This window comes from Lagopus muta, chromosome 13 (assembly GCF_023343835.1).
Source record: "Lagopus muta isolate bLagMut1 chromosome 13, bLagMut1 primary, whole genome shotgun sequence".
NCBI lineage: Eukaryota > Metazoa > Chordata > Aves > Galliformes > Phasianidae > Lagopus > Lagopus muta.
The window spans coordinates 10,470,853-10,495,439 of record NC_064445.1 but is presented as its reverse complement, the minus strand read 5'-3'; the positions used below and the strand labels follow the sequence as shown (position 1 = coordinate 10,495,439).

The 24,587-nt window shown below is 43.9% G+C and overlaps 1 protein-coding gene and 1 long non-coding RNA gene across 3 annotated transcripts in view; one reads left to right on the top strand and one right to left on the bottom strand.

Annotated features, from left to right (window-relative positions):
- LOC125699590 (gamma-aminobutyric acid receptor subunit beta-4) overlaps positions 1-10,190 on the top strand; it is a 66,422-nt gene extending 56,232 nt beyond the window's left edge. Inside the window, exons 6-9 of one of the 2 annotated variants that reach the window (XM_048959283.1) lie at positions 4,315-4,452; positions 6,012-6,164; positions 8,787-9,031; positions 9,582-10,190. In XM_048959283.1, the coding sequence (XP_048815240.1) occupies positions 4,315-4,452; positions 6,012-6,164; positions 8,787-9,031; positions 9,582-9,959 (914 nt within the window). In that variant the 3' untranslated portion in view covers positions 9,960-10,190. Of the gene's footprint in view, positions 1-4,314; positions 4,453-6,011; positions 6,165-8,786; positions 9,044-9,581 lie in introns of both variants that reach the window. The other variant, XM_048959281.1, reaches the window with a different exon arrangement.
- LOC125699595 (uncharacterized) lies at positions 5-22,787 on the bottom strand. Its single transcript, XR_007379630.1, has 3 exons — positions 22,559-22,787; positions 5,725-5,877; positions 5-964 (listed from the first exon to the last, which is right to left on the bottom strand). It is a non-coding gene; the product is annotated as an uncharacterized LOC125699595 (long non-coding RNA).
- Between the last annotated feature and the right edge of the window lie 1,800 nt (positions 22,788-24,587).

Below are 24,587 nucleotides of genomic sequence, written 5' to 3'. Positions count from 1 at the left end.
ATGCCATGCAATGCTGACCCAAACAAGCCACCCCTCCCACCCCTGGGCTGCCTCCCAGGGCTTTTAAGGCCACCCATTCCCAAGGATGCCCCTTTGGGCAGGACTGGGCTCCCTCATCTAAACTCCATCCCCAGGGTAAAATGCTCAGGAAAATGGAGCCCCGGCAGCAGGCTAGGCACATAAAATTACTCTCACTTTTGGGAGGATGGAGAAGGCTATCTCAGCCCTCAGATAGCCCTGGGAAGGTGCCGTCAGTGTTGGCTAAGCCTGTTTTTTTGCAGGAGGTGGGAGCAGAGCCCACATCTCCTCCCCACCTGGATTTTCCTTGGACTCCCATGAAAAGCCTTCCTGATCATTCTGGCCAAGGGAGGTCCGGCACTCCCTCATAAAAATGCACTGCAGTATCCCCACAGGAGCGGTCCAGAGCAGCAGATCTCACAGTAATGATGATGCAGCTTCAGTGGTGATTATCAGAGAATTGCTTTTTTCATAAAAGAGGTCCCATGGCATCAGCAGTCGGCAGGCACAGCACTGCCTCCCCAGCCTCTCCTCTGCCAGGCAGCCCTGGTCCCGCTCGGAATGTGCAGCGATAGCAGCTCTTGGCGTGGCGGGTAATGGGATGTAAATGAGATCCTCCTGGATGCACTAATGGCATGTCATTTTTGGCACTCCTTCGTATTTTGAGAATAGTTTACAGTACAACCAAGAAAACAGAAGGCAGAGAATTACCCACAGTTCCCCATGTTGCGATTTTGTTCTTAATGGGACATGTCAAGCCAATTTGTTAGTTGAAGTTACGTTTCCTTACAGTATTTCTAAGACCAACGCTGAGATGAAGAGAGTCGTGGTTTCCTTGCTAAAAGCCTTTGTCTCTCACACTCATGCACACTGGAAATCTGCAGGGTTCCATTTTGTTTGTTTCCACATCCACACAACTTTGAAACAATGCTCCTCTCATGCCTGGCTTTAAAAAAACAAACAAACAAAAAAAAAACCAGAATGAACACAAACAGAAAACCTCACGAAAATAACCTTTTTGTGGTGCAGGAGTGCTGGGTTTGTAGAACCATGGAATCATAAAGGTTGGAAAAAATCTCTAAGATCTCTAGTCTGATCATCCATCTTCCACCCTAACTGCATCCCTCAGTGCCACATCTCCACAGCTCTTGAGCTCCTGCAGAGAAGGTGACTCCACCACCTCCCTGGCAGCCTGTGCCATGCCACACCTCTCTTTCTGAGAAGAAAGCAGCAGTGTGAAGCTGGGGTCTCCTTCTCATTGCAGTGTGTTGAACTTACCTGCAGGGGATAAGCCCATGCTAACTCTGCCTGTTGATCCAAGCTCCTGGCCCCAAACCAGCCCTCATTCCATGACCCCCCTCCTGATTGTGTGCCAGGACTCAACAAAAAAGCGATGAGGCTGGCAGCAACCAGGCCATTCATCTGGCATCTTAAGATGCTGTATCAATACTTCATGATATTTCAGATTGAAATGACTTTCTGAAAGTTGTTTTGCTTTTTAAAATTAAAGCGGAAACTTGGTTTTCTTTTCTAAAGCTGCAAATCAAAGTGGAACATTTATTTTTAGACTGAGTAACCTTTCCCTTTAGAACCACTTAAAAAAAAATGGATTCTTGAAAAACGTTTGATTTCATATTGAATAGTAACATTAGAAAAAAATATTGGCCCCCAGTATCAGCAGGTCATAGGATGAATGGGATGGAGCTAGTTAACTGCGAGAGCTCCTAAACTTAGATACTGTAACTTGACATTTTCATTGCTGATCAGGAAGTGAATTTGAAGTAACTGCTGTTAAATTTGTGGATGATGAAGATAGCAGTCTGCGTGGCCTGCTTGCTGCACATTTGAATACATCCCAATTTGAATACATCCATCCTGAGTACATCTGAATACAGCTAAATGTGGAGGTCTGTGACTGGGTGCAGTAGCCAGGCTGCCAGATTGAGGGATGGGACCTGCATGAGCCCAGACCGGGGGAAACGATGGAGGGATCACAGCCCCGAGATCGCTGCTGGAGGCTTTGTAGCAAGGCTGTGGCACAATTGGCTGGAGCAAGCCTTGGTTATATAAACCAGGAGAGCAGTGACTCAGAGCAGGGAATCAATTGGCCTCTGCATGTGTTGCTGGTGAGACTGGGAAAGGGGCTCTTTCTAATTTTGGTTTCCATAATTTAGAAAGGAAGTTGAGAAATCAGAAGAGGTTGAGAAAAAGATGCTAAAAAGCATTCAAGGGCTGGAGCAGATGTTTTGCAGTTAGAAACTGAAATAGCTCAGCCTGCTTTGTTTACTGCAAGGAGGTGGAGAGGTGAGTTGTTTACAGACTGGGCACACCTCTGCATAGGGTGGGAAGGGCTCCGTAACCTCGTTGAAATACACACAGTGGCCACTGGTGTCTGAAGGTCTGAGCCTGATGGATTCAAACATAAGCTCACACACACTGTTAGCTGTGAGACTCTGAGCCACAGGAACCAGCCACTGGGAGCAATGCTTTCCATGCTTGGTGTCAGTGCCTTGCTCTGGGACAGGTGCACAAAGCTGGGATAATGAGGCACCACAGCAACCTGTGCCACCATGGGTGTCTGCAGAGGGTGAGGTGACCTTAGGGTCCTTCTGATTCCCTGAGTTCATGGGTCTGGGTGCTTTACCACAGTCATCCATGGAGCAGACTGGCTGCCACCAGGAAGGAGGTGGAGGCCTGGCTTGGTTGATTTACAGCAAAGCAGATCTGGTATAGCACTTGATAACAGTCTTCCACTTCTTTAGCATCAGTGAATAAGAACAGTAATGACCAAAAGCACAGGATGTGGGCTTGGAGGCTACAGTCATCAAATAATGCAGTTTGCAAGGGACCTCAGGGTGTCACAGTCCAGCCCCCAGCTCAAAGTAGGCTTGGCCGTGAGATTGGAACAGGTTGCTCAGGACTTTGGCCACCCAGGAGCTGCAGCATCACACTGTCCTCAAAAGCTCAGCTGTGAGCAGAGGGAATCCTTGGCCCTGAGGCCAATTTGAATAATTCCTTCTCCTCTATGGTACATCCAGCAGCACTTCATTCTCATCTTGTCACTAATGAACTGGTGCTGGCCTCAGTGGCAGCTCTGTGTAGCAGATGTTGACCTTGCTGGGTGTTGCTAGCTAACCACCTCTGCTGCCAGGGCTTGTGGCTGAGGCTGACTGTCGTAATGCAGTGCAGGTTGTAAATACAGGCTTTCTTGGAGGCACAGGTGAAGATCATGCTCTGAACAAAGCTTTGCGGTGCTGTACCAAAGCGTGTACATATCACAGTTCTTTTCTGAGCACAGAGGTGTTCCCACGCAGCTCCACACTTCTCTTAGAATAAGAAATATCTGGAAACAGTTATGGTGCTGCAAAACTGACCTTGGCACAAGCAGCACTGAATTACAAGTGGAGATCAATCCTTGCACACAAGTGCAATGGGCAGGGTTGTGATCATCACACCGATGTGAGAGGAGCTGCATGTTCTCATCGCCCAGGCCTTGCTCCAAATGAGGCTGAAGCACCTGGGATATAGCTGGGATATAGCTTCTCAGTACCTACAGCCTGTGCAGCCCTGCCTGCCTTGTACTGTTTGGGGTTGAAAAGCTTAAGGCTATGCCCTCAGCTCAGTTGACCTCTGAACAAATCCATTACCGTGAAAAATAAGGAATGAGCATTTGTCACCAGCTGGATTTCACCTACTTTCTTCTTCCCTCAGTGCTCTTTCCAGCTAGAGCTTGGCAAAAGCAGTCCCCGGTCTCAGAGGCTCTGTGTGCTTCCAAATTGTGACTGAGGGTATTTAAAAGAGAGAGATGTACTGATGCTCACATTTCTTCTCAAAATCGTTGTAAATCTTTTTCTCTCTGTGAATCTTTAATACTTGGAGGCTCTGTTTACCTGGTCTCATCAGAATGTATTGTGATCTCCCCCTTCTGGTAAAAGGAGGCAGCTTTTAAAAAGCAAAATGCAATGTTTTGTGATAGCAGCTTCCGATGCACAACTCCCTGTCATGTTAGCCATGGAGATTATGCAGCACGAGTCAAGACATGATGGACCACATCCCACCTTTTTTTCCTGAATCCTAGCCAGAAGGGGGAGTTCTGACCAATTTTTTCCTCTCCTGGGGAGCGTACTGCCCAGCTCAGCTGAAGCAAATGACGTCAGCCAGGAGGGGCTGTGCTTGCTGTCTGGTGGTGTGGGCTTTCTTTCATATCTTCTTCCAAATCACCTTAGAGAAAATGGGGGAGTCATTTGATGCAGCTTGTCAGCTCAGTTCTCTCTCTGTGCTTTTCCACCTCTGCAGATGGTTACACAGTTGATGACATTGTCTTCTTCTGGCAAGGAAATGATTCTGCTGTCACAGGGATGGAGGTGCTAGAACTGCCCCAGTTCACCATTATCGAGCAGAGACTGGTCAGCAGGGAAGTGGTCTTCACCACCGGTGAGTCTCTGCCCAAGAGATGTGATGGAATTCATAAATCTTCTGTTGATCCAGGTCAATGTGGTTTCTCATCTGATTTAGATTCTGAGGTATTAAATTAGGTTCTAGGCTTCGGGCCCTATTCATTTGAAAAAGAGCCCTCTTCTCTACCCACCAAATTTGACTCTTCTAAGACTTGTGGAATCATTTTTATTTTTATTGCAGTTGTTTTCATTTCTTAGTTGAAACACCAGCTAAATCCAAAACAGAACCTCCTTAGAAGGTTCTCAGCCTTTATCTTGTGTTTATGTGGTTTAAAACTGGCTCTCAAGGTCAATGTAGGTGCAACTGTAAGAAGCGGAATATTTCTCTTGAACAGTAAGTGGTCTATGGCCCATCTGCACAGTGCAATAACAGGATCTGAAGAGAACACCTTGGACAATTCAGGGTTTGGATTTTGGTTGCTGACTTCATTTTGAAATGGTATGGAGCTCACTGCCTAAGTGAAGTGCCACACATGTTAACTTGGATGATTTCTGAAATGCTGTGAAGTAACAGCAAGAACAGTCTGTCCATGGCAGTGGCAGATGGGGATGTTCCTACAGTGGTACCTCACTGGACATGCCAGGAGCAGGGTCCCATTGCATCAGTAATCTAGACATCAACAAGAAGCCATGTTCCTTCCAAAAGAACTTTGCAATGTGGATGGACATGGATATGGATAAAGATATGACCTTAAAAAAAACGATTGGTGAATGAGAACATTCAAACTGCATACATGATACACAGTGCTGAGAAAATACAACCTCCTTTTCCCAGTCTTCCTCCCTGATCATTACAGACTGTTGTTCTCTTCTTAGCTTAGCTGCCAACCCACAACTACACTCATATTTCAGTCTGTTGTGTTGCTTAGGGAAGGAGCTGAAAAGGAGGAATGGCTTGGACTTTGTTTCACAGTAACAAGAGGGTTGCTGCCTTGTCCTGTCAAAATACCATGCTCCAGTAGATTTGTAAAAGTACTTCTTGTCACTATCCTAATTAGATTTCCTAAAAGATTAGGAGGAACTTCAACAAGAAAAAAGATCTACAGATTAACCAATGGTACTCTATTTGTGTATGAATTTGCCCAGTCTGACCATAACCCAGTTTTAGAAAGCATGGGAAAAATACTATTCATATCTTCATTGCTGTTTGGAGGAAAAACTAGCACATGAAACAATGGAAAATGATCTTACTGCATCCAGGTATAGGGTTGAAGTCTCCCATGCAAGCCCAAATCTTACTGGCACATACCATAAAGGCAGTTTCAACAGAGGACTGAACAGACGTTCTCCCATGATGTCTGATACAAAACTGTAACTTGCATAGAGCTCCTTTTTTTCCCAATATTCCTAGCCAGTTGAGCAGACTCTAAAGAAATCTTCTTCTCTGATGAGGCTGTAAAATCTAAGGAAAAAAAAAGAGGAGAGATTCCTCATTATCACTGCCTCTTGAGAGCATTTTCCAAATAGAAGCTCCTACTAAAAACACAACTTTGCTTTCCTCTCAGACAAGATCTCCCTTTAATATCTCATTGACAGGCTCATACCTGCGCTTATCTTTGAGCTTCCGAATTAAGAGGAACATTGGTTACTTCATCCTGCAGACTTACATGCCATCTATCCTCATCACCATTCTGTCCTGGGTGTCCTTCTGGATCAATTATGATGCTTCTGCTGCACGAGTGGCACTGGGTAGGTACCTTCTCATTATACACTGAAGAATATGATATGTGAGGGAAATCAAACAGGACAGTTCTAAGAAAATATCTTTTTCTTAATGAGGTAGCATCTAAACAAGACAGATCAAATTTGTCATCCCAAAAGAATGACATTTCCTTGGAGAACAAACTGCAGGTTTTCAGCCTGAAGGTTTTTTTTGGAAATACTGATGTTTCCCAAGCTTGAGTCTGTATTATTTGAATCAGTAAAAGTTATATTACAGATTTCTGTGGGAAATTTGTTATATACAAAGGTATAAATGGTCACAGCTTCTCAGAAGCATGAGACTATGACATGCTATGAACCCACCAGTTCCCTCACTGCAGTTTGTACTTGTTTTCTTAAGCAGATAAGTCTGGGCATCTCTTGATTAACAGATGTGCTGAGAGCAGGTTAGTTGGATGATAAATACTGAGAGTGGATGGACAAAGAGCAGTAAGAATGGTGAGTGAATGGCAAAAATTGTAAGGAGAGATAAAGAAAGTGGCATTACACAATTTCACTATATTTTAGGCCCAATACAGACACTTTTTTGTGACTGAAGACCTTCATAACCAAGTCAAATGTGGGACAGTAAAGTAAAAGATTTTCTTGAACATATGCGCCCCTAAATAGGGATGTTTTCCTACAAGAGGAAAAAAAGAGATCTTTTAAGCAACAGAAGGGAAGTGGGGGTGGATTGCAGATAAGGATTTTGAAGAAGGAACAGGAGAAAAGTGGGGTGGCTGGCATATCAGATTGGGGCTATGCAACATGATAAGAAGTTCAGAGGAAATAGGAGAGACAAGGAGGGAAGATTTCAGCTGTGGTGGGGAAAAGGCTCTGATAAGGAATGGAGCACAGGTAAAGGTTGGGTTTTACAAAGAAGGCTGGGGGCTTAAATTAGCTTTAGGAGAAGACAGAGCAGTGGTGGTTTGTACAAACACATACAAAAGAAATGATTTGTCTGTGCTTGTTTGGAGAGTCTGGAGCAAGGAAGGGAAAAGAGGAACACAGTAAATTAAAAAGGTAAGTTGCAACAACAAGAGTATTATAAGTGAGAGTAAAAAGAGACCACAATAGACATTGCTAGACATAGTAGATAGACTCTCACAGGGAGAGTACAAACAGAAGGGTGGACTTGAGATGCACAGCTGTTGATTTTCAGCTGACATCTGGAGAAAACAGAAGAAAAAACATTGTAGATCAAAACTGGAACAGCTCTCATCAAGTGATTCCTGACAGCTCTCTAACTTGTTCCTAAGAACCTTCAAAGAAGGAGAATCTGCAGCCTCCTCTAACCACTATTCCTCTGGATTTGCCTGCTCATACAGTCAGAAATCCTTCCTTTTCCTGTGTTCTAAATCTCTGCTGCAATTTGTCTGTCTTTGGTGGACACGGAGAACATTTTATTCCCCCTTAACTTCTACCAGACTTCTGGGTATTCAAAAATTATTGCTGTATCTTCCCTCTGTCTACACTTCTGTGAACTGAAGACTATTAGCTCTCTAAACTAAACGACTAAATGACACTAAAAACAATGAAGTTGATAGGGAAACAGGACAAGCACAACTCCAGGATGCAAGACAGATGTGGGAGCAATCACAGTAGAGGTACGGCTAAAAAATGAAATTAAAATCATGTAGAATAAGAGAGCTAGAGACAAAGAACTTGGACTGGAATGCTGCCAACAGAGAAGAGGAGGAAGGACATTTGAGGAAATCAGCAAGGTAGTAACAAAAACATGGCAGCTGAGATTGAGAAGAGGGAAAAGAAGACCAGGCAATGGAGTTTCTCCTCCAAAAGAAGTATGAAGCCCAGTTGCAACTTTCTGAAGCACTGCTGAAGAGACAAATCTGCGGCCATTCTGAGAGTTCACAGGCCAGAGGCTAAGAATGAAGGAAAGGAATGAAGCTGAGAGCGTAATCATGATGCACCAAGTAGACCGAGTAGATGGTCAAATAAAGGTTTATTTAAGATGCAGGAAATATGAGTAGACATAAAAAAGGAGAACATGAGAGCCATGAAAGAAGCTCAGATAATTGAAGTAGTGGGTGGTAAAGCTGGTGAGAGAAAGGTAGGAATTGATGGAGTCAAGGAAATAGATAGAAGCCTTGAGGCAGGTAAAAGAAGAGAGAGTCATGAAGTGGGAGTCTCTTATCTCCTTCTCATATTTATGGCATTAGAAAGTCATAGCATATTAGAAATTCATGTCAAGGATATTGAGGCATTCAGTAGTGCACAGGGAATTGTGATGAGTTCATGAAGTAAGAAAGGTGGAGGAGAAAATCTGAGAGACTGAAAGCAAAACTGTGTATTTCCTATCACAGTGAGTGAAAGAAGGATGATCAGGGAGGACTCAGAGAACTGAGATTCACAGAACATTGATCCACACTGTCCTGATGCTATTGAGCTTTTGCATTTTCTCCCACTTTTGATAGCTTGTTTGTTTTCTGCAATGGTTGACCTTAGAATAATGACAATTTTCTTCCCAGTTTTGCTGCTTCCAGCCCTCCTGATGTTCAGCCTAGATGGGAGAAGGGATGGGAAACCTGAGATTGGCATTTCAGGAAACCACCCCACCTTGATAACAGAACACCTACCCTCTCCTTACAGGGGTCACCACGGTACTCACAATGACTACCATCAACACTCATCTGCGGGAAACTCTCCCTAAGATCCCTTACGTCAAGGCTATTGATGTTTACCTCATGGGCTGCTTTGTCTTTGTGTTCCTGGCCCTCCTGGAATATGCTTTTGTCAACTACATATTCTTTGGACGAGGCCCCCGACAGCAGAAGAAACAGAGTGAACGGATCAGCAAGGCCAACAATGAGCGCCATCGTTATGAAGAAAAGAGGGTGAGAGAGCAGGTTTGTTTCCTTCTTTCATTGTGGTAGGAGAATTCAAACTCTCCACTGTTCATTCAGTCCTGGATGAGCTGTGGAGCAGCCTATCTCTTCACCACAAGAAACTCCAGTTCCCTTGTCTGATAAACATAGACCTACTGAAGTTTGCAGACAGATGCCGAGAAGGATCTCTTTCCAGTGTTCACTGGGAATTTTTCTCCTTGATCATTTGGTCATTATCCTCAAGCCAGTTTCATCAGGACCACCCTCTTGCAAGGTCAGGTGTATCCCAAGGTACCCTTGTGGCTTTTGGTCCTACTCTGTTGGCACAAATACATTACTCAACTTGCAAGTTTGCTGCAAGCACAGGCTCCAGCCTGTGAGCAACCAACATCAATGGATGGCTTTTGCAAATGCAGAAGTTCAAGTTCAGAGCCCACTTACAACCCAGAGATCAGTATCGATATACAGAAAGCAGTTCAAAATCATCCCTGGTGGCGTGGCTGTGCACACAGTGCACAAGACATCCTTGCTATCTTTCTCTCTGTCTCCCCTGTTCTAGGTTGACCCTTATGGTAACATCCTCCTCAGCACTCTGGATATGAACAACGAGCTGCTGGCCACGGACATGATGAGCAGCGTTGGCGACTCTCGAAACTCTGTCATGTCCTTTGAAGGCTCAGGAATTCAGTTCCGCAAGCAGCTGGCCTCCCGGGATGGATTTGGTCACCACCCAACCCTGGACCGCCATGTCCCGCTGACCCACCATGCCGCAGCCCGCAACCGTGCCAACTGCCGTCTCCGTCGGCGGTCATCTAAGCTGAAGCTCAAAATCCCAGACCTAACAGATGTCAGCACCATTGACAAGTGGTCAAGAATCATTTTTCCAATCACCTTTGGATTCTTCAACCTTGTTTACTGGTTGTACTATGTAAATTGATGCCTGCAGCCTCCAAGAGAGATAGGGACAGACACTCAGACAATGACAACACAGGAGTGTTGTGGTCTTTTGGGTTTGGGTTTTACTCTTTACTATCATTATCATTTATTCCTTTGATTCATTAGATTTACTCTAAGCTTACTCTTCTCTTTTCAGCACATATAGAACCACAGAGTGTTGGGGGGAGGGGGGAAAGGGAAAGAAAGGTACATGGGAGGGGATTTGATTTCAGGGAGGGATGTGTTTGTCTTAATTTTGGTTTCCTGCTGAAGGACTTACACCATTGTGGGAAAAAAAAATCAAAAAAAAAAAAAAAAAAGGCGTAAAAAAAAAAAGGATAGGAAAAAAAAAAAGAAAAATAACAAAAAAAAAAAGAAAAAAGTATTAAAAAAGGGGGGAGGGAGACATAAAGAAATTGAGTTAAAAACTGGTGTGGGGGGATAGGTTATCTTTGGCTGTGCTCACTAATGCACTATCCTCACTTCCATTTCACTACTGAATTTCACAATTTCATCTTTCTCCTCTCAGTATTATTATATTTTTTTAATCTTTCTTCTGTCACTGTTCCTAACCCCTTCATTTTTATTCCTTCATGGATTCATGAGATAGTGGGGTTTCATTCTCATGCTATGAGACTTCTCTTTTCTTTTTCTCTCTCCCTCTCTCTTGCTTACAAGCCTAAAAGAATCTTTTAAACCAACAAATAAAAAGAATATTTATTTTGGAAGAGCTGGGAAGGGGGGAGGACAGGGCAATTATTTGGGAGGGAAGGGGCAATATGGGGCATAGGGGGGGTGGGAGGAGGGAGCTTATCAAAAGCAAAGGCACATTTGCAAGTTGCCTTTTTCCACCTTCAGGAGTTTGCAAGCTGTTTTTCCTGTGTGAATGAGTGTGTGCATCTGCGAGTGTGTGTGGATGTGGATGTGTGTGTGCAAGCATGTTTTCTGGGGAAGGGAGCAGGGGAGGGGGGTTTTGTAATGTCTTTTGTAGAAAGAGAACACAGATGACATTTAACTGGCAATGTTCTTGGGGGGGATAGCAGGGTTTTGTTTGCTTATTGCAACTTTGCGAACTTGGAGTCCTAGCTTGTACTAGAGACACGAGGCTGGGGACAATAGATTGTGCAAATACACTTGCTGAGGAGAGAGAGGGTTTTGGGAATCAGCAATGGGATGATGCCACTGTCCACTGCTGGCATCTGATCTAAGCTGGTTGAGTCCTGAAATAGGGCTTGTTCCTAATCATTTCCACTCTGCATCTTTCTTACTGAGTTTTGGGAGAAAAGAAGTTACAGGATTCTGAAAACTCAGCCATTTCCACTCTCTACCTGCTCTTTGTGCCAGACAAGGGACTTCATACTCCAGCCCACCAAATGACCATAGCCTACAGCAAGATGCAGGAAGGGGAGGAGGTTTTTTAACTCTGTTGTATTTCAGGATGAAAATATCCAGAAATGATAACTATTCCCTTTCCTAAGAGCTTCAGAAGCAAATGGTGATCTACCACCCTCTAATATGTTCTGCTTTATATGGCCTTGCTTTGTATCTGTTAAACCATGCAGAGAAGAGCACCTTGTGTCCCTTCCTGCAGAAGATGCAACTAAGGATGCATAGAGTTCTATGGAGCATGATCCCTCTGGAAGACAGTGGTCTTCAAAGACTGGGCACAGTGAAGGTTGCAATGGAAGTGCTGTGGAAGCCCTTAAGTCTGTAGTAGCTTCCATCTGCAGGCACATGTTATTAAGGTGCAAAAGGCCACTCCTTTTCCAAAGGAGCCAGCGACTTTCAGATAAATCACTGAATTACTGGCCACTTGGGCAATCACTGATGATTGATAATCTCCCTTACAATGTTAACAAAAGCCATGAAAATAATAAATTCACAAGTGCAAAACTTTAACCCTTGGGTCATTCTACCATTCATGGACTAATTATGAGAACCTTTTTCTTACCTGATGGAGGTTTTCACATGCCAGCCACACACACACTGCCTTGAATCCAAATACCCCTTTATTTTCCTGCTAGCATCCTCTTCCTTTTTCTTAAGTTCTGATTGTTCAGGAGAGCAAAGTGATTTTCTGAGACCAGGGAAACTCCTGTTTGTCAGAGAACAGATGCATCTAATGCACATCTTTTCATTTACTAATTTGTGTCTGTACAGTGCTATGAAAATGTGAATTACTATAGGCCTGACCTAGGAATAATGAAGTCATGGAAAGTTTTGCCTTGACTTAGAGGAAGCAGGATCAGGGCTCATCAGAGTGATAAGTATTGCTATTTTTATATTAGTAATGTGCTTTATGCATTTTCTGCTGGTAGACTCCTAAGCATAAAAGTAGAACATCCATCCTTCTCACTCATCCCCAATCTCTGTCTCCCTCTGCCATCTTCATGCATGCACGCATTCAGTCCAGGCCCTTCTGGGCTCACCAAGGTTTTAGCACAATTGTTAAATCAGGCTTAACTTCCCTACAGAACAGTCTCTTGCTGGTTTCCACATTCAGGAGTGATGCTGTTGAAAACAGGTTTTCTTGATGCTGCAGTTTATTGCTGACATGGATCTGTACAGCAGTTAAATTTGAAGAGTGAACAGAACTGGACAGTAGGACTAGTAGCTAAATCAGGCAGTTTCTTCTGTCTGATGTGCAGGAAAGTTAAAGGTTGTCCAGAGGAGACTGTTACACTTTCTAGTGGGATTCAATTTGGAAAAGGCTTTTAAAAGTTGTAATGGAAATCATAAAGTTGTATTTTATGACATCAGCAGTATAATGTGGTAATACATGTGCCAGAGGGAGGCTGCCTATCAGCAGGTTCGGCCTTTCAGGGAAGTCTAACTGGCTGATTGGTCAGTAAATACAATATCAAAACACTTACCCTTTATATATGGGATTGCAATGTAAAGGGTGGTCAGAATGACAGAAGAGAAAAAAAAAAAAAGAGGCAGTTGTATGAAGCCTACTAAAACTGGAAGGGGAACAAATAGCCACATGGTAAGAAATGAAGAAGCCAAGGGAGATGACTCAGGATCTCCAGCAATTTGCTAGCTGTAGTAGAAGCCTGACAAATCTGTGGTAGGAATTAGGCACCCGATAGTGCCCTCAGCTGCTCCCAAGGGCCAGCAGCGGCAGCAGCACACTGATATGATTAAAAGCCCACCTCTGCTCTTTGCTGCTTGGGCAGTAAGTCTTGCATGGAAGGGGTTCCTGCAAGCCACTGACCAACCCCGTCTGGCCCGGGGCCTCCAGCAGCTGGAGATAAGGCATGGGGGAGGGTCTGTTTTTACTTTTCAAGGCTTCAATCAGAGATTGAGCCCAGAATTTCATAGCGACAATCCAAAAGCTTTCCAGGGAAAAAGCACTGCTCAGATGATTTCTTCACCTGCTGGGATTTGGAGCCAGACTCTTTTGCTATTGCCTCGGCTCTCTGTTGGCTGCGTTCTCTTTCTTAGCAGAGTCATTCTAGTTTCTCTCTGAATGTTTCTGACCTGTCCTTGCCAGGCCAGTTTTATTTCATAGAGTCTGTCTTCGTATATCCAGACATCTGGACTTTTCAGTCCTACACAATAATCTTTGCCAAAGAGTGTGCGGTCAGGACTTCTCACAGTTCAGGAACTGCCTTATAATTTCTGGTGACATGGCAGGATGGAGAACAACCGAGTCCTGTAAGTCAGATGAGTAATAGAATATGTGGTCCTGGACAGGGGGGAGGGAAGAATGCTGGAGGCCTTTAGAAATGCCCTCCTCCAGGACCGAGGTGGTACCTCCATTTTCCCCCTCCATAGCAATCTGTGTCCACCCTAAGAAAGGCAACAAATCCAAGGGTTGTTTCGGGGTCCGGTGATTCTGAAAGGAGACAGCGAAGAAAAAATGAGTTTTACTTAAACTCCAGCTGAGAGGTTTCAGGCTGTCATAAACATAAGGAAAGACATGAGCCTTTAATTGGGTGGGTACAAAGATAATGTTGTTGGAAAACTGGATATTTCCACTCTGTAGCTTGTGTGCATGATGCTGACCACCTTCTCTTCATGAAGGGAGAGCAGTGGAGAGGAAAAAGCGTGAGTGCTGTTCCAAATGGAGCTGCATCTGGCTTCTGCTGCAGTGGTGCAGAAGGCAGTTCTGAATGAAGCTCGGTTTGTTTGCTGCTTGAGACAGGGTTTCCGTCTGTTGGGTCTTGTGTTTTTTGTCAGAGAATGTAAGCTGAGCATGAGGGAAACTCCGGGCAGCCTGAGGGGGCTGGGCTGGAGGAGAATGTTTTGCACCATTCCCATGCATAACAGCCTAACGCAGGCATGTGGAGGAGGAGGAGGAAAAGGAGAAATAGAAGTGAAATCTCTCTCAGGATATAAATGGCCAACACAACCCTATCGCTTCATATTCTGATACTGTATAGTGCTGTCACTCAGGGACCTTTAGGAACTAGGACCTTGGGACTGTAATCCTACCTGTCCCCCTCCTATCCCCCTTCACCTTCAGTATTGAGAACTGAAGAGAGAAAGAGCAGAAGAGGAAAATAAGAGCCCTGGTAGCAAACCCCTGCTATTCCACGGGTGAAAGTAAAGCTTTGGTTACTAAGATAAAAGGAAAATGTATACCTTTATATTCATGTCTTCAAGCATAAACCAGCCCGTAGTGTATATAGGATAAGTTCACAGTGCATGAAACAAACAGGACTATAGGTCTTAACTGGCATCCAGCTTTCTTGCATGCACATCTGACACCATGCCAGCAGCTTATGTCTTGCAAATAAGTAGGGAACCTGCCAAGGCTTGGCACTTCCTCTGTCCAATGGACAGCACATCCACTTCCCAGAAACAAAGCTGTGTGAGGACCTGATTGGGCTGGTCTGTTTGACCAGATCTGCTCCAGAGACTCTGGCGTGAGGAGATAAGGGGTGGGGGAGGGAGTTGGTTTTGTTTTCCTTTTTATGAGGAAGGTGAAAGGGTTTTAAATCTCTGAACTGTTATCAAGCTGAAGTGAAACCTCTGGAGCTGTGCAGAACAAAGGACAGTTGTTAGTGAAATCCTGGTGGAGAAGATAGGATGAGGATGAGGTGGTTGGTGAGAATGAGCTAGAACTTCAAAGATGATTAGGAAAGAGGTAGTGGAAATATACGTGCAATATCAATAGGTTTGAAAAGCCTAGAGCACTGGAAACTGGGGACCTGCAGTGAGCCAGATGGGCTGGGTGCAGCTGCAGGCAGCACTCAAGGAAACCCAGCCACGGCAGCAGTCCCTGGTGGACGGAGACCACAGACTCTGGGAGATGGTGAGGTCAGGAACTGGGAAATAGAGGGAGATTCGTGGTGCTCTGCCTTCAGGATGAGCTTAGTCCCTCTAGGCAGGGACAATCATTTGCATCAGGACAATGTTGCAAGAGCTGGGCTGGGATATGCAGAGGAACTACCACTGTCCCAGGCTGGGGCAATGGCTGGGCTCTGCCCTGATGTCAGAGATAAGAGAAAACCAGGCAAGAAATGCTGTGCAGGTTACCAAACGCTTTCTTGGAGATGAGACTGGGCTTACCAAGCAGGGTGGGATGTTTTTGCAGTAGGCATGGAAACTGGGTTGGGGGCATGGGTTGGGTGAGAGATGTGAAACCTATGTGTTGGACGCAGGACCTAATGCAGATGCTGGGAGGGAGGGAGGAAGGGTGGGAGAGAGGGAGGGAGAGGAGTGGAGACTGGGAACAAGAAGATGTATATAGTGTTGGGGCTTGGTTTTTATTCTTTTTCATTTGGTTTTATTTTGTTTGATTGATTGATTTTTGTTGAGGTTTTTTGTTGGTTTGGGTTGTCTGTTTTTTGTTTGTTTTTTGTTTTTTGAAAAATAAATGTTTGATTTCTAATGTCTTGATGTAAACCAAATAAAAATGGTTCTGTACATTCAGAAGTAAAGAACAGCTGAAAGGTGACAAGAGTAATAAAGAAGCACTATCCTCCAGGCTGATACAACCATACCATTTCCCAGACTTTCCCACAGGGATTGGAGGGTGAACCTGTGTGTCTGTGCCTGCACAGAAGTGCAGCCCACCAAGATGGTGACCTTAGGGCTGGCTCCCTGATCCACCTCCAAGTGCAGAAAATAAGAGGTGGGCAGGAGAGGTGGAAGTTGTGTTGTGTAACTATTCAGTCTTTGATCCCATCATCCCTGAGATCAATGAGAGGAGGCTGTGTATTAGACCCTAATTTCTTGCACATCTGGCTTCTTCCTGGAGAGCCAAACTGTACTATGCCTTGCTGTATCCTGGGATGTAGTAGTGAAGGGATGAAAATGATATCAGGTATTACTTGCATAAATGAAGTAATGCATGTGGAGTAAAGGCAGTACGAGCCTGAACAGTCTTGGAGAAGCTGCTGTTGCTGATGCTGGTTTCTGCCTTGTGATTTGGTCTAGGGTGACAAATGCTAGGAAATGCCCAGCTGCTGAGAAGAATTATCAAGGAAGCCATCAGTGTTGACAGACTTCTCTTAAGAGCCTTTGCAATTCAATAGACCTTTGTCTGCAAGTTCCTGGCTGTTTGGGAAGAATGGTGAAAGATGGATTTGGAAGAGAGAGTGCAAAGCTAAGAGACCTTGAGTTAAGCTTAGCTATCTGTTTTAGTGGCCACTGGACTTGCAGAGAAAAATTCTTCAGCAGAAGAAGCACAGAAGGTCGGAAGTGAAAATGAACAGGCTCAAGTTTATGGCATTGACTGATTTTGGACCAAGGGATGTTTGGACCAAAAAGGGACATTTGGTTTCCATGCAGCTTTCAGTTAGCAGAAATGAGCGATAGGGGAATGCCATAGATAATAAAGGTAGTGGGTCTGAGACCTATAGGTAACCCTCTGTAGTATAACCAATCTTTGTCTGGATTGGGAAGAATGCCAAGGGTGAAAAACAAGGTGAGGAACTGCTTGTCTGTTTGATCTTAGTGTTTTGGAAAAATAAGGACAGCCCTTTCTCTGTGGGGAGAGTGTGGTTTCTGCAGCCAACAAATGTTGTATTGTTTGTATTTTTGCAGCAAGGATAAAAGAAAGATCTCTGTATGGAAGGTGGACCACAGGGAAGCCTCAGTTCTCTTAGGAATGGCCATTCTGCAACAGTAAGGCTTCTCTCTCCACTGTAACTGCCACTCCAGCTAGAGTGCATCAGCATGATGCAGGCCACACAGCCCTGACTCAGCCATTCATGTGGCGAACAGCACAGGCAGGATTTGAGGGTACACAGGGACAGGTGTTTTCTGCAGAGATAAAGCAAGAAGTTGTGTGAGTATGAGTTCCTGCACTACACTGTGCTCTGCAGTAGAAAATCACGGTGAAAAAAAAGGCTCCATCCAAGAAGGTCTGCCATCATCATCTCACTCTAGAGGCACTGAATCTGCCATCCCATACTTCCTGTTCTCAGCTCCATGCTGAGGGCTGCCCTGCTCCCATCTCAGATAGCCAGAGCCTGCCAGTGACAGACACTTTGACTGCAGTGTGCTTCTGTGGGTATCTTGTCATGTGGCTCCCACCTCCAAGCTGCATAGAACACCCTTTGCAGGACAACCCCAAGTGTTGTTGAGCCAAGTGAGGAGGATCTAGGGACTGGCAGGCTAGGAGAAGCCAGGTCAGCAAGGGAGGAGTCAGACAGGCAATGACCTGTTTTTTAGCATGAGGAATGCACTCGCTCAGGTTGGCAGAGGCAATCCTCTCCTCGTTATGTGTTCCACTAAGGAACGATGCACTTGCTTGGTCTTTCCTTTCTCATCACCACCCTCTTGCTGTGCCCAGGGCTGTGGGGCCTGTGCTGCTACAGCACCAAGCCTTGCCAAGGTAATGACCATTCCCAATGAGACCCAATGAGGTCCAGTGCTGCAGAAGTGACTGCCACACAATATCATGACATGTCAGGTGGCACTTCAAGGAGGAGGCACACCTTTTGGGAGAACTTGTGCTGTTGTGGCTGGCAATGCTTAACTTCATTTCTTCAAGGATGGCGGACAACAAGCCCAAAGTTCTAGCCATTGTGTCACCTGCCACAGGGACCCTGGGTACCTATGAAGGACGTTCTGAACAGGAATTTGTCTTTTGCTAGTGCAGCTTCCAGGCTGTTAGAGATCTCACCAACCTCATGCCCCACAAATATGGAGGTAGAAATGGGGGAGATATGACCCAGAGCATTTCACAGGGAGATACTGGGCATAAATCTGAGATTCAGCTCAAAGGTAGGTGCTCTTGAAGAAAGTATTCCGCAAGGGGGAGATAAGGTTGCCCCAATCTTTTTCTTCCCATGTTTCAAGAGCATTGAAGCAAGAAAGGAAAGGGCAAAATAGAGGAACAGGGGAGGACTAAACCCATGCAGTGCCTCAATCCAGCAAAGCCCAATCCCATGCTCATCTCTAAGCAGGGGAACAGTCCTGATGGCTACTCATTTGTTTAAAATCATACCTGGATCTGACAGCTTCACCAGATTGGGGCCAGTGTGCTTGACAGACCAGAAGAGATGATCTCCCATGAGCAAACCCCTAGAAAGGGTTAGCAGACGTCACAGAGGAGTTTCTAACACTTGGAAAGATGAACAGCCAGATATTAGAGAAGAAAATAGGAAATCAGAGAATAAAGAGAATCAAGAGTTACCAGAAAAACACCACCTGTAGGCAAATACTCTTGACCCTGGTAGAATGATCATTGTCCGATCTACAGTATTTTTTCTCTCAATTGCCTGGCATGTCATAATATTGTGTCTTTGTGTGAAATCACATCCCCTTTCAGAGGTGAAACGGTTTTCTGAAGAACAAATGCCCACTCGTGATGTGCTCACCACAGGGATGTTAAGCCAAGAGGTATGAAAGCAAACAAGATTAGACCTGTAAGTCTGGGGCATCTTTCCCAGGAAAGGCTAGATCATTTATGCCAATCTATCATCCTCTCAAACTGCACTCATCCATCTTCCCTTCAAAGATGAAGAAGTGGCAACATCTCTAAATGGGGACGTCTTATGTGGCCAGAATTTCAAACAAAATCCTAATTGAACAACAATGACAACAGAACAGGGAGATCAATGGCAATGTCAATATACATTATCAAAGGGACTGCTGTGAACCATCTTGACATACTCTGAGTGGCTGCGTTGCATCCTGTACAGCATTACAAAAACAAACAGAAGAAAAAGAAAAAAAAGAAAAAAAAACAACAAACCACCCATTTTTACGTTCTTTAATTTGCATTTTCTGCATGAAATAAGACCTTGATCCTTGTCTTTTTTCACAAAAGCAGATTCTGCTTTAACTAATGTAAAAAAAAAAAAAAAAAAAGGGAAAGAAAATAATGTTTCTATAGCAAAGTGATTTAGATGTAGAATTTTTTTTGTAAAAAAAACGGGGGGAGGAAAAAAAAGGGAAAAAACAACAAAGAAATAAAATAAAAATGACCTAAAGAGCCATCTTTGTCTACTCTAGAGGTGGGAAGGTGTGATTGGTGGGTGGCAGTCTCTGCTCACATCGCCGTCCTGTGCCAGATGGAGAGGAGATAAAGCCCATTCTGTGCCATGGGATGGCTCCCAGGGCAAGCGTGCTCACCAATTACAGCTGGGTGCTTTCAAAAACTGTCTCCTTCCATCTTCTTGTAAGTAGAGTGGGCAGGAGGGCAGGGGGAAGGATGGGCAAGGACAAGGGGAGTTTCCTTGCCTTCATTCTGGGGTTTAGTTTGGGGTATTTCTGTTCCTGCAGTGACAGTTTTTGAAAGGCGATGATGAACAAAAGTAAAAACAAACTTGAAAATAGTTTACAGTTTTGTACAAACCATTATAAATACTAACAACAACTGTTTTTTAAAATGATCCATACCAGTACCAGAATAATGTCATGTGTACATCACTTTATTCTTTTTCTTTCTTTCTTTCTCTCTTTCTTTCTTTCTTTCTTTCTTTCTTTCTTTCTTTCTTTCTTTCTTTCTTTCTTTCTTTCTTTCTTTCTTTCTTTCTTTCTTTCTTTCTTTCTTTCTTTCTTTCTTTCTTTCTTTCTTTCTTTCTTTCAAGTGTTAAAACACTAAAAATATTTCTTAAAAAAAAAAAAAGAAAACAAATGTATGTGGACATAAATGTACTTGAAAGTTGTTAATTATCAATTGGTTAGGAATCTTTCTTGGGCTTTTGGGTTTGCTTTCTTTTTTCCTACCCAGAACAAAAGTAACATAACAAATACAACCTTTAAAGGAGAACTTTTTCTCTGCTGGTTTCAATACAAGAGGTTTCCATTTTTAAGTCACTGTCTTTAGGCCAAATCCATATTACTGAGCTATGAAAAAACAGATGAACTTAGCACCCAGAGCACTCAAACTTGCCCTGAACTTCATAGCAGAACTCTTGTTATGCCATTTAAAATGTGTGTCCAAAGGACTTTGCTACAACTTCAGCAAAGTTTTCTACATATCCAAGTATTCTACTGGGTTGTACCAAGAGTTGGATGCACACAAGCTCTATGCTATTGCCCAGAGCAAAGTGGAAAACAGACTAAATCCTTGTCTTTTTTCTTTTCTTTTTTTTTTTTTTTTTTTTTTTTTTTTTGCTATGAGGTAACTTACTTTGATTTTGAGGAGTAAAAAATATAAGCTCTTATTTCTACAAGCAAATGAAGTACTCAAGTAAGGCTGCACCTTTTTATGCTAACCAAAAGTAGCTGAGACAGTATCATTTTCAGAACTGACTGATTCAAGGCATTGAGGTATTTAACTGAAATCTGTTAATAGGCAGATTATTAAGCTCCAAACATCTTAGGTTAAAAGATTTGTTCTCCTGAAGTCACCAAGAAGATTTGGATGTGCAGATAAGGATGTGCAGAGAGGCCAAGGTGCTACAATTTGTCTCTCAGGGCTGAGGAAACCCTAAGGGGAGTCAATGGAGAAGAGGGAATGTGTGGTCAGCCACGATCATAGGTGAAAAGAAAAAGGAGGCTTTCTCTTTTTTTGGATCTTTTTTTTTTCCCACTGAGTCCAAAGCCCATATCTAATGTAAAATCATTACCTTACTTCCTTCATATGTGACAACTCAACTCATAACTCTCTCACAAGCCTGGTGTGCCAGTCCTCACAATCAAAAGCCCTCAAGCCCTCTGAGCTGAAAGGCTGCACCCACGTGTCCTTATGCCCCTGCCACACAATCCTCTTGGACTTCCCACCATTCTCATATTTGCTTGGAACTGAAGCTCTGTGAAGCTGAACAACCAGCCCTTAGTTTCAAGGGTCCAAACACTTGAGGGGATTCAACCTTCCACAGTTTGCTCCAAAATCACAGATGCACGGCTCAACCTAGAGGAATTTCCCACCCAATAAGAAACATAAAAGCCAACTACTTGATTGATTTAAAAGAGAAGTAGCAAGTGGGTAGTGTCTGCAGTGATGATGGTTAAACAGCGAGAGAATGAAGAGGGAAGCAGCACAACATAAATCTTTTTGAGCTGTGGTGGTGAGTTACAGTTCCTGCTAATCTGCCACTCTGGAGAGGTTCTGTGATGCTTTTTTCCTCCTGCCTTCATTATATTAAAGAGATAAGAGTGCATACGTTTAGCTGCTGGAAAAACTACTTCATCTTCTTGTCTCATTTAATTTGAAGTGAGATTTCAGTTCTGTTAATCTCACCTTGCCTCCCTGTTCTCTTCTGTTTCATCTATTGTACCCTGGGTTTCCATGGCAAGATCTCACACTGCAACAGGGAAAAGCACTTAATGATTTCTTCCAGCTGTGGTTCAGCAGAAGATGCTAATAATCCCTTCATAACCATAGACAGGGGTCACAACCACCCTAGATATCTATCCTCCACTCTGTTATGAGGAATATTTTGTCTAGATTAGAATTCCAGCAATTGTACTATATTAATCCACATTTACAGTAAGCCACACCTGACATTCCTGGAAACCCAGATTAGGCAGCTTTACAGCAACAAACACCCCATTAAATTCAATATGTTTACATATGTTACCGGGTACTGAAAGAATTTCTGCTGATAACAGGAGGGATATTGCAGCATTAATTGTGCTGACCTATCAAACATTCAAATAATGACAGAGATCCACACGTCCAAAAGTTTAAACATCCAGGCTCCTCAGACTTTTCAATGGTTTGGGCACTTAAGTAACATCATAATATTATCCAAAGTTTTAAAAAGCATGAACACATTTATAGGAAATACAACTGTGGGTTGACCTCCAAAAGTTTGGGTGGTGGCAAGAGGGCAGAGCTTGGTGCATTGCTCTGCCAGCTATCATGCATTAAAGTCAACGTCCTCTTAAACTGGAGAAAGAAGAGAGTCTAAAAAAAGAGTTGTTTTAGAAATTTCAGACTGATTTCCTTACCGCATGTGAAATCATCAGTGTCAAGAAGGTTTCGGTTTTTGTTGATATATCTTTGGAGCCTTCACGTCCGAGAATAAATTATGTTTTGAGTCATATCAACAAAATTTGCAATGCAAAATTTCAGGCAGGCAAAGGAAGGAGGGAAATTCACAAGAACTGAGAGCAAAATGGTTACTAAACTTGAAGTATTTACTTTTAAGGCAGCTGAAAAGCACTTCATTGGAGTCAGTGCAATTTCACTTTTTTAGAATTTTTGAAGGAAAAAAAAAGCACAAAAAAACAGGAAAAACTCACAAATATTGTCCAGCTAGTTGTGTTGTGAAGTCTCATCTAATAGACCTTGTGCTGGGAAACCAGTGGAAGTCACACTCTCCCTGGACGTACAGAGCAGATGTAACCCAGCCGCAGCCCAGCTGCGCGGGGTGAAGCAGCCCCAGGACATTCTGTGCTGGCTGCTCGGGTCATGCGGCTTTCCCCCAGCCAACACACTTCTCCAAACGAGGGTGAGGCTGAAGCTGCTGTCTAAATCGGGCACTGTGTCAACAGTTTAAATATTAAGTGTTCCATGAGCTCTCACCAGCCCATGGGAAATGCAGGATCAGCCAGAAAATTCAACCTTGAATGCCTCACATGGACTTCTTCCCCCAAGCAGGGCCGTTCTGTTATAAACAGCCAGGACACAGCTCACAGATCCTTCCACATTCCACTCTGCTCCTTACACCAAAGGCGCTGTGTAGGAAGAGAGGTCTCCCCCATGACTGCAGGGTCTGCCTGGACAGGTGGCTGCAAAGACGAGGCAAAAGAAATTTGGCATCCTGCAATGTGTCTGCTATAGGGCTGAAGGCATCTCCCTGAAGGTGGGAACCTGCTCCCTTACAAACAGGTAGGTTTGGGACTTTTGGCATCTTGGCGAGAAATAAACAAACAAAACCTAAACAAGGCTGCTAGTCTAAGTATGGTTGGCAGGACCGGACTCCCCAGCAACACACAGCTGCCACGTGTAATGTCAGGGTCTGCACCAGCTTTGGCTGATGGGTTGTCTGAAGCTTTGACCTCATACTAAGCACAATGCAGGAGTCTGGCACTGCAATAACAAAGACACAAATAATGATAGCAAGGTTTGTAGCTGGAAAAATTCTCCAGAGGTGCTACTGGTTTAAAACATGATTTATGTAAGCTGTTCTTGACACTGGTTTTGAATGATCATCTCAGTTTGAGGAATTAAAATTCTGCTCTGATAAACTGGATGTTGAATACCACTCTCGTTCATGTTGTTACTTACAGGTCCTAAATCAGGATATAGAAGAGCTTCCTTAAAGCTACTGGCACTGCAGCTTTAGGACTATGTAGTTAGGACTATAAGGAAGGTCCTAACTTCAAGCTGTACACATTATATGGGAGAAAGGCTTTTCTGTCCCTTTTCCCTTGCAGTGTGTGACAATAAAATAATTCAGCTTTATCTCTCACACTATTCTTAGGAAACATTATCATGTAAACATGCAAGACCAATTAGAAAAATCATTTAATGAAATAAGATCAGCAGATATAGCAGGTATAAGACTGCACTTTTCATGCTCTCGGTCTAAAAATCACTGCTGTACAAACCTCCAGGAAGGAACTTTCTGTACCTAAATGGGGACTATAAGAAAGAAGAGGACAGACTCTTTAGCAGGGCCTGTTGTGACAATACAAGGGGAAATGGTTTCAAACTAAAAGAGAGAAGATTTAGACTGGACATAAGGAAGAAGGTTTTTACAGTAAGGGTGTTGAGGCACTGGCACAGGTTGCCCAGAGAGGTGGTGGTTCTCTGTGCCTGGAGACACTCAAGGTCAGGTTGGATGGGGCTCTGAGCACCTGTTGGAGCTGTAGGTGTCCCTGCTCAGTGCAGGGCAGTTGGAGTGATGGCCTTCAGGGGTCACTTCCGACTCCAACAGTTCTATGATTCTAACTCGCTGCATACAGAAAAATTCAGCATGTTGACTGAAACAAAACACCTCATGGCATGATGCAGAGCTCACAGAGATACTGCTTTGAGATGGCCCATCTACCATGCACCCGATCCCACAGGGTAGATCTGTCCTCACCCACCCACATCCTCACACTGTATATTCTCTCACTCCGTGGGTTTATTGGTGAATGATAAGTACATTTTCAACTGGATTCATCTTTCAGTTGCTATGCAGTCAAGCACCCTCCTCGGGGAGCTGTGAAGATCACAACAGGAGCTGCTGCCCAGTTTGTTAACATTATGAGTTTATATGTGAGTTCTGCGTGTACAGCTGAAGCTCATTTTAGAAGAGGGTCAGAAAGTTAGCATTGCTGA